We start from the raw sequence: 9,398 nt of genomic DNA, 5'->3' as shown, positions 1-9,398 counted from the left end.
GGTCTTGTCTCTTTTTACAACTATAATCAGCCCTTTCCCTTGGATAATTGTTTTAACTTCCTCAAGATTCATTTCCCTTCTTTCTGCTGTACTTACTGTCTTCCTTCTGTTGGCTCTTTGGGAATAAGGAGCAACAATCTTTTTATCTCCCCTCATCCTCAGCCTTTCCTTTAATGTTTCTTCTTCAGAACTCTATCATGTATTTGTGTCCTTGATTTTGCTTATGCTTGAAAAGTAAGCACATGATAGTTTTAAAACCAAAATGGTTTCTACCATTGCCTTTTTTTTTTCCTAAGCAGCTTCCAGAAGGTTTCAAGGAGTCTAGAAAACTGTCTTCCTAGACTCACCCAAGACTAGCCACTTTAGAAAATGTACTCTCCTCCCCACAACCCGCCCCCACATAGGCAGGGTTTGTCTTTTGTGCAAACCTGCTTCTTGGGAAGGGAGGTGGCAAAACCTGTTTGAAGGTGAGGTTACCTCCCTTCCAACCCTCCTTCCTCCTTGGAGGCAAGAGGAACAACAGCTTAGACAGAGAAAAGGGGGGTACAGAAGTGTTGGGGAGCTGGGGCATCCGGCTCCCCGACAACTACAAGTGTTTCAAGGTGACAGGAAGACTTGTGAAGATGGGAACTATACAAGAAGCCGGAGAAAAGACGGTGGATCTTGGGTGAGTAAGATCTTGGCTGACGTGATCGGAAACAAGGAGTGAATAGTCCTCAGGGATTTTCCCACCATTCAGCTCTTACCAAGTCCTAGCAGAGACAAGACTAAGAGAACTAATTGGCAGGGAAGGGATGGGGGTGGCCTTAGGTAGGAAGTACCAGTATCCTACGGGAATTAGGGAACAGGGGTTTCCAGGGTAATTCCCTATTGCTTAATTTCTATACTTTGGATTGATAAATCTGCCCCTGTTCTCCATTTTCTAACTCCCACCCTCTAGAATGGCCATAAGAAAAGCTGCCCCAGAACTATGCTAAGGTCCAGGTCCTCCTTCCCAGCAAATCTCTCTTCCTCCTTACCTTCTTCCCCCACCCCTCCACCCATGCCATGGTTCCCCTGACCAATCCCCAGTGTGATGGAGGTAAAGCAAGCCTGACAAGGTGCCATCTTTCCCAGCTTTGCCCGGCGACAGCTGGGCAGGTCTGTTGGGTTCCAGCCAATTGTAATGTGAAATACCTCTCACCCCTACAGTCCAGGTGGAACAACTGCCACACAGGTCAAAATAATTTAGCTTTTGACCTTAGAGCTAGAGGGATCTTAGAGGGACCTTCCATGCTCCCTCTGCTCCCACACCCAGCAGTAGGGACAATTGCCGTTCAACAAGTGAAGGTGGTAGAAACATCTGGGAGACAACAGATCTGAGTTCTTTTTAAGGCCTGCCCTCTGCTGTACCTTACTACTATTCTTCATGCCAGTGTTCTCACCTCCTTCCCAGTTCCCTTAAGATACTGCCTAGGGACTTCCCTGGTGGTCCAGTGGAAGACTGCACTCCCAATGCAGGGTGCCCAGGTTCAATCCCTGATCAGGGAACTAGACCCCAGGTGCTGCAACTAAGATCTGGCACAGTCAAATAAATAATAAATAAATTATATACATACATACATACATACATACACATATATATATTTTAAAGATACATCTAGTTTGTCTCATAATAATATTTTTTTTTTTTTCTGGGGGACTATCTTAGCATGAGGGAGAATGCAGAAACAGCAATACTAGGAGCATCCTTGAGACTTGGGGAACTGGAGCTGAAGGAAGAATGGCAAGATGAAGAATTTCCTAGGTGAGGATGTATGAGTGAGGCTGGGAAAAAGAGGAACTGGTCACAAATGGAGGGTGGGGATGGTCAATTTGGACTTGAAAGAGAGAGAGATGGAAAAGAAGAAATAAAATTATGGTAGGGAAACAGAGTTGATAAAGTGATACCTGGTTTAATGGCTTAACCTATGATTCTGCCCCCTTTTTGGCTTTCCCTGTCTAGATTGCTTCCTGAAGAGACTGGCCCTTCTGAAGATCCTCATGATCCTGGAAGAGACACACAGGCAGGTAGGTAAATGAGAATGTAGGCCTCAAGTCCTTGATTCTAGAATCAAGCTTATGCCAGCCTGTCCCCTTGTGGTTCTACCTCCCTTTTCCCAAATGTTCCGCATTAGTCCTTCTTTAGAATTCGCCCCATAGGGTCACTGACATATACAGGAATTCTAATGTCCTGCACCAACACATATCCATATTTCTCTTCTTTTTTTCCCCCTCCTCCAACCCCAGGCACACCCAGCACTTTAACCCTGTGTGGCCGGCGCCCCATGCGCAAGCGTCTTTCTGCCCCGGAGTTGCGACTGAATCTGACTAAGGGGCCTGGAGATGATGGAGCTTCTCCAACCCACTCTGGACCTTCCTCTTCTGATGGCAGTTCTGACCTGGAGGTAGACGAGTTGGAGACGCCTTCAGACTCGGAGCTGCTGGACAGTGGACATGAATTTGAATGGGAAGGTGGGAAAGAAAGCTGAGGACTGAGATGGTAGAAGTAGAGGCCAGTGTTAAAGCAGCTCGGGATGGATTTAATGGGACTGAAGTTAGAACTAATAAGGGGATCAAGAGGTAAGATGAGCAAAATTTCCTTGGAATGGAAAGGTGGAGCCTACAGATCCAATGTGAGAGTAGTCAGTATGGGGGGAGGGGAGGGCCACTTCATTTATTGAAGGAAATTTTATTGAATAACTGTTATATGCTATCAGTGAGCTGGAAGTGAAAGTGTAGTCGCTCAGTCATGTCCAATTCTTTGCAAGCCCATGAACTCTAGCCTGCCAGGCTCCTCTGTGTGTGGAATTCTCTAGGCAAGAATACTGGAGTGGATTGCCATGCCCTTCTCCAGGGGATCTTCCCAACCCAGGGGTTGAACCTGGGTCTCCCACATTGCAGGCAGATTCTTTACCATCTGAGCCACAAGGGAAGACATCAATGAGCTACAGCCAGGTTATGAAGATGAATAAGATAATCCATACCCTCAGGGAATTGTCTGTTTAGTATAAAATAAACATATGAACAGATAAGTGCAGTAAAGATTATGATCTACATGTATGTAGGGTTCAGAGTAAGCAGGGAGAAGGCGAAGGTCAGTTCTGCCTGAGAGGTATTAAGAAAGAATTCACAGAGGAAACAATTCTGAGCTTATCAGGTAGCTGGAGAGGCATTCGAGATGGAAAAAGCAAATTGGGTAATAGCATGGCATGATGGGGAATTCAAGGTATTGAGCGTGACTCTTTGGGTATTAAGGAAAACTTTGATTTCTTCTCTACTCACAACACTTTTGATACCAAATGTATCAGTTTTCCCCCACCAATTCTCCAGACATAAACTGGATGTCCCACAATTCAGTCACAACACTTACCTGGAGTTAGTATAGATACTACAGGTTGAGGGCTCACCCACAAGACTGCCCTCAGACTTCAGACTTCAATCACACGTCCAGGTTGTCACCGTACTTCTGACTGACAGGGGATAAATCACAGGTGCCTACTACATCCTCCTCAGATTTGATAATTTGCTAGCACAGCTCACAGAACTTGGGAAAACTGTTTACTTACTAGATTACAGGTTTATTATAAGAGGATACAGCTCAGAAACAGCCAGAAGGAAGCAATACATAGGACAAGTTATGTGAAAGGCGAGCACCACCCTCCCAGTACCTCTGTGTATCACCAAACTGGAACCTCTCAGAATCCCTTCAGTTAGGGTTTGTTTGTTTATATTATTATTTTTGGCTTGTGCTGGGTCTTCATTGCTGTGCATGGGCTTTCTCTAGTTGGGATGAGTGGAGGCTACTCTCCAGTTGCAGAGCACAGGCTCTAGGCACACAGGCTTCAGTAGTTGCAGCACATGGGCTCAGTGGTTGCAGCGGGGCAGGCTCTAGAGTGCAGGTTCAGGAGTTGTAGCTCTTGGGCTTAGTTGCTCTGCAGCATGTAGAATCTTCCCAGACCAGGGATTGAACCCATGTTCCTTGCATTGGTAGGCAGATTCGTATCCACTGTACCACCAGGGAAGTCTCAGTTAGTGTTTTTTTAATGGAGGTTTCGTATGTAGGCATGACTGATTAAATCACTGACCATTAGTGATTCAACATGACCTCCAATCTCTCTCCCCTTCTCAGAGGGCAGATGGCAAAAGTTCATCCCTCTAATCATGGTCACTTTGCCTGGCAACCAGTCACCCATCCATAGGAGCTTTCCAAAGTCACCTCATTAACATAAATTTGTGTGGTTGAAACAGGCCTGTTATTAATAGGAAAAGATACTACTTTCACCTTTATAGTCAGGAGCCAGGAACAAAACCAAAGTATATATTATTATATTACAGATCTGAAGGACTGGGCAGTGAAGTGTGACAAAAGACTATGTTAAATAGGCAAGGGTCAAATCATGGAGGTCCCTGCTGCCACACTAAGGCGCTTAGATTTTATCCTGTAGGCAATGAGTTGTTGTTGTTTTTTTTTTGGCGGCAATGAGTTTTAATCAGGGGAATAACATGATCAGGTTTAATGGCTTTTAAAAGATTGAAAACAACCCAAAGATCTGTGAGTAGGATGTTAATTCTATTGCTGTGCTTCCATGAAATGGAATAGAATGCAACTATTTTTTAAGATGAAGCAGTTCTTTCTATGGCTATGGAAAAATCATGCAAAAAATTAGAATACTGCTGCTTCTGCTGCTAAGTCGCTTCAGTTGTGTCTGACTCTGTGCAACCCCATAGACGGCAGCCCACCAGGCTTCTCCGTCCCTGGGATTCTTCAGGCAAGAACACTGGAGTGGGTTTGCCATTTCCTTCTCCAATGCATGAAAGTGAAAAGTGAAAGTGAAGTCGCTCAGTGTGTCCGACTCTTCACGACCCCATGGACTGCAGCCTACCAGGCTCCTCTGTCCATGGGATTTTCCAGGCAAGAGTACTGGAGTGGGTTGCCATTGCCTTCTCCGAGAATATTGCTATTTGAGTGAAAATGGGAGGGGAGGAAAAAATGTTTGCTCTAGCAGTGGTGGGTGGGATGGAGGAAAACAGATAAGAGTAGGGAGATAGAAGGCTAGTAGTAAGGCCAGATAAGAAATGCTAAGAAGTTATACCAGGACAGTAAGAGCAGAAAGAATAATTTATTATCTAATGGAAGTAGATGGAGGAGGATCTGGCTTGAGGGCTGGTAAAGAAGTAAGAGTCTTGGATGGCATAGAATTTTCTCTCCCAGGCAGTTAAAAGGATGGGGTCATTCATCAAGAAAGAATATGGCAAAGAAGAGGAAGAGAATGAGTGTGAGTTGCACTTGGGGTCTGGTGACTTGGAGATGACAGAGAAACACAAAATAGAGATGTCCACTCCAGACATTCAGGAATATGGGTCTGGTGTCAGGAAAGCAGTCTGGGTTAGAGAGGAGTCATCACCATACTGGCAGTAACTGAAGACACAGCAATAAATGAGCTCACCCAAGGAAGGAAAGGCATCAGAAGAAAGAATGAATCTGGGAAAATGGCAGGGGCCATCAAGCTACCATAGTTCAAGGTTACCTCCAGGCCATTGTCCAGTGATAAAGTGAGTATGATAAGTCACAGAAAAGAGAAATCAGCAAAAGTTTAGGTTGATTGGACAAACGAGGGCTAGAGTCATGGGGGGAACATGAGGAATTAGTTGTTGGGGTAATAAATGCTAAGAATCTAAGGAAGTTTCAAGATGCTGAAGATATGTATTCTGCCTTGTTGATCCTTCCCCCTCCCTCTTTTTAGATGAGCTGCCTCGGGCAGAGGGCCTGGGGGCCAGTGAGGCAGCTGAAAGGCTGGGCCGCGGTTGTATGTGGGATGTGGCCGGAGAAGATGGTCATCACTGGAGGGTGTTCCGGACAGCACAGCGGGAGCAGCGAGTGGACATGACTGTCATTGAGCCCTATAAGAAAGTCCTATCTCATGGAGGTAATGGCTGTAATAAGTGAAGGGGTAAGAACTGTGACTTCTTGAATAAAATGCTGAAGCTGGAAATTCAGTTATTGTGTTCAGAATCCTTCCTTCAACTTCCAGAGACCCACAGGGATGCTCAACCTAAACAGATGTACTGTCCATCAGTACTTATTTGTTGAGTGAGTTTTCCCCTTCTCCTCCCCAGGCTACCATGGTGATGGCCTCAATGCTGTTATCCTCTTTGCTTCCTGTTACCTACCCAGAAGCAGTATCCCCAACTATACCTATGTCATGGAACACTTGTTCAGGTGAAGTGGAAGGCTTAAAGGGCTCCAGAGTGGGTGTTATGGAGGGAAACGTTAAAAAGCACCCCTTCTCTGATCAGTAACTGACTGTCGAGTCTACAGCAACATCCCTCTCACTCCCCACAACCCCAAACGCATACCTTCCTTGACAATTTCATCTTTCCAGGTACATAGTGGGAACTCTGGAGCTGCTGGTAGCTGAAAATTATCTGCTGGTTCACCTGAGTGGAGGCACAAGTAGGGCCCAGGTTCCACCTCTGAGCTGGATACGCCAGTGTTATCACACTCTGGATCGGCGGTGAGCCTCTCGGACAAGAGGGCTATAACTCTCTGTCTTATTTTCTCTTCCATCTTTCCATTTTTTTCTTCTATTCGATCTCTTCTACTTTTTTTTTTTTTGGCCCTGGGATCTCATTTTCCTGACCAAGGATTGCCCTCAGGCAGTCAGTGAAAGCCTGGAATCCTAACCACTAGGGCCACCAGGGAACTCCCTCTTCCACTTTTCTTTGTCCCCCTACAACCCTTTCCAAGGTTCTTCTGTTTTCTGTCCTCTCTTGGAGTCAATGAAATCTAGTTTCAAATCTTACCTTTATCATTTACTACCTGTATGACTTTGGACAAGTGATTTAACCTTTCTGGGGTTCAGTTTCCTTCTCTGTAAAATGACGATGATAATATTAATCTTTGCCACTAAGCATTTGTGAAAATCAAATAAATCAACATGGCACCTTGCCTGGCACATGGCAGGCAGCCCTTCCTTTTCTCATGGTGTTGCTGATTATTTCATTTTCCACATGTCCATTGTCTTTTCTTGTCTTCCTTCATCCCTGACCCTTATGCCTTTTTTTTTTTTTTCCAATTAGCAATAATCACGCCTCGGATAAACCTCATTGGCTACAATACTGCCACTGTGCAAAGCTTGCCTTTTTTTTTTTTTTTTAATTTAACTGTGTTGCGTCTTAGTTGTGACATGCAGGATCTTCCTGTGTCACACAGGATCTTTTGATGCCATGCATAAGTTCTTTGGTCTAGGTACACAAGTTCAGTAGTTGCAGTGCGTGGGTTTAGTTGCTCCAAGGCATGTGGGATTTTAGTTCCCCTACCAGGGATCGAACCCACAACCCCTGCCTTATATGCCTTTTTTTCCCCCTGTTTTTTCTTTTTTCCCTTTCTTCCCTCCATCTTCCATTTGCCCACTTTTCTCTTCTGGTTCCTTTTTTCTCTCTCCTCACTGGTCTTCACCTGGCCATGGAGGGATGAAGGACAATACAAAAAGAAGTATGGGGAGCATAGGGCATAGGGCAAGGGAGGGGAGTGGGGCTGAGAAGATCAGGCTAAGGGATTCTGAGAGAAGAGTTTCCTAAAAAAAGAGAAGGTTAAGCAAGATGGATGGAGCTGAGATGGCAATTAAAGGAATGGGGATTCAACCCAACTGTCAGAGAAATCTAGGAATTAGAGAAGCAGCAAAGGAAATTAAAGTACAGAAGGAAAAAAATAAATAAATAAATTACAGAAGGTAGCTCCACCTGATCTTCAGGTTTGAAGGTGGAAGGAGAGTAGGATGGTCTCATGTTCTTCTTCAGGCTCCGGAAGAACCTGCGCGCTCTGGTGGTTGTCCATGCTACATGGTACATGAAGGCATTCCTGGCATTGCTTCGGCCCTTCATCAGGTACTTGCTTGGGGGACAAAGACCCCCTGCCCCCTCCCCACTTTTACAATCAAGATTAAGAAGTTCTTGCTCCACTGTGACTCTTTCTAGCCTTAACCACTCTCTACTTGTTATGTTGCACTTTGTAAGGATCTCCAGGAGCCCTCTTCTTAGTATAAAAGACACTTGGTTGATCCTCTCTTTTCAGTTCCAAGTTCACACGAAAGATCCGTTTTCTGAACAGCCTTGGAGAGCTGGCCCAACTCATCTCCATGGATCAGGTCCACATCCCAGAAGTTGTCAGACAGTGAGTCCTGGTTTAAGGATAAAAGTCTGGGATGGGATATGTAAAAGCCAATTCCCATTTTCTTAATGCCTTGAGGGAGATACAAAGGAATTGAAAGACAGGCTCTGCTTTCAGCTGCTTCTGTGTATCTGGGAAAATTCCTTAAATGCAGAGAAGAAATTAAGGACACTACTGTAAAAAGAACAAATGAAAAAATTATCCCTATAAGTGCATCAAGGACTAAAGGTATAATCACAGCATAGAATTTAAGGAGATTCAGATCAGCTCTAGATATTAAGAAAGGATGTTGGCAGTGAATAGGAGAGAATATCCAGTGGGGGAGGGCTGTTAGGGAACAAAGGACCCAAGCATCTTCCAATTCACCTGGCTTCTCTCCCCAAATCCCTGAATAAAAACCGGGTCTGCTCTTGTACCGATTTTCTCCCTTCTTTTCCTCCTAGGCTGGACAACGATCTCCATGGCTCAGGAAGAACCTAGCATAGGACTGGAAAAATGGGCTTAAGAACCAATCAAAGATATGGATCTGCCTACACTCTAAACCCAGACACATCTGAGCTGTTTTGTAAATCATCTCATCTTCAACCCCAGTACCACTGGATCTTCACATCTCCGTGGGATGTCTTTCCTTCCATGCCCCTGACTTCAAAACAGGGGCCCTGATGTGCTGGGTAACTTTCGTTTCAGCTGGAGGGCTGCATGTCGTGGCATTTTTAAATAGGAAAGTGCAAAGCTGTGCTGCTTTAGCTGTAGAACCTTGGGCAAATCACTTCATCTCTTTGAGTCCGCGATCTTTTTCACCTGGGGTATTCCCATAGTCTGTAGAGGTGAGGGGCGGGTGGATGGGGAGGGCAGGCCTGCTCCAGGGGGCCAGGAACCAGTAGCCTCAACGTTGAAGAGCCGTTCTATTTCCCTCTTCCCCGTCAGTAGTCACGTCTGCTGCCTGTGAGCCCAAGCAGGGGCACTTTCAAAACCTGTACTTTGTCCTCTTTAGTAAATTCTGATCTGTAGTAAATTTTATCTCTTAATAAATCAGAGATTTATTAAGCGCTGCGCCCAGGAAGTGAACTACTTTTTCCCCAACCGCTGCATCACACACAATCCGTCGGCCGGTTCCGGCACCGAGTTCTCGCTGCAGATGTTCCGTGGGATTTTCACCCGAGTCCCGGGGCCTGCCTTGGGGGGCGGGCTTGGGGGAGGGGCGCGG

At 45.5% G+C, this 9,398-nt stretch overlaps 1 protein-coding gene and 1 pseudogene across 1 annotated transcript; one reads left to right on the top strand and one right to left on the bottom strand.

Annotated features, from left to right (window-relative positions):
• Positions 1-601: 601 nt before the first annotated feature.
• On the top strand, positions 602-9,196 carry BNIPL (BCL2 interacting protein like). Its single transcript, XM_065927045.1, has 10 exons — positions 602-667; positions 1,691-1,786; positions 1,985-2,049; positions 2,269-2,493; positions 5,766-5,948; positions 6,139-6,241; positions 6,405-6,536; positions 7,822-7,908; positions 8,096-8,194; positions 8,635-9,196. The coding sequence occupies exons 1-10, from the start codon at positions 624-626 to the stop codon at positions 8,669-8,671; spliced, it is 1,071 nt and encodes a 356-aa protein (XP_065783117.1). The 5' UTR covers positions 602-623; the 3' UTR covers positions 8,672-9,196.
• Positions 7,077-7,158, bottom strand: LOC136156577 (U4 spliceosomal RNA; annotated as a pseudogene).
• Positions 9,197-9,398: the final 202 nt, after the last annotated feature.

This window comes from Muntiacus reevesi, chromosome 1, assembly GCF_963930625.1.
Source record: "Muntiacus reevesi chromosome 1, mMunRee1.1, whole genome shotgun sequence".
In the NCBI taxonomy this organism is placed as follows: Eukaryota; Metazoa; Chordata; class Mammalia; order Artiodactyla; family Cervidae; genus Muntiacus; species Muntiacus reevesi.
This window is presented reverse-complemented; position numbering and strand designations above follow the sequence as displayed.

What these genes read in the sequence shown, in the direction of transcription:
- BNIPL (XM_065927045.1), top strand. Translation starts at nt 624, where the DNA reads ATGGGAACTATACAAGAAGCCGGAGAAAAGACGGTGGATCTTGG. An exon ending in CAAGATGAAGAATTTCCTAG is followed by an intron (nt 1,787 to 1,984) that starts GTGAGGATGTAT and finishes TTCCCTGTCTAG; the next exon opens with ATTGCTTCCTGAAGAGACTG. An exon ending in GAAAGTCCTATCTCATGGAG is followed by an intron (nt 5,949 to 6,138) that starts GTAATGGCTGTA and finishes TCTCCTCCCCAG; the next exon opens with GCTACCATGGTGATGGCCTC.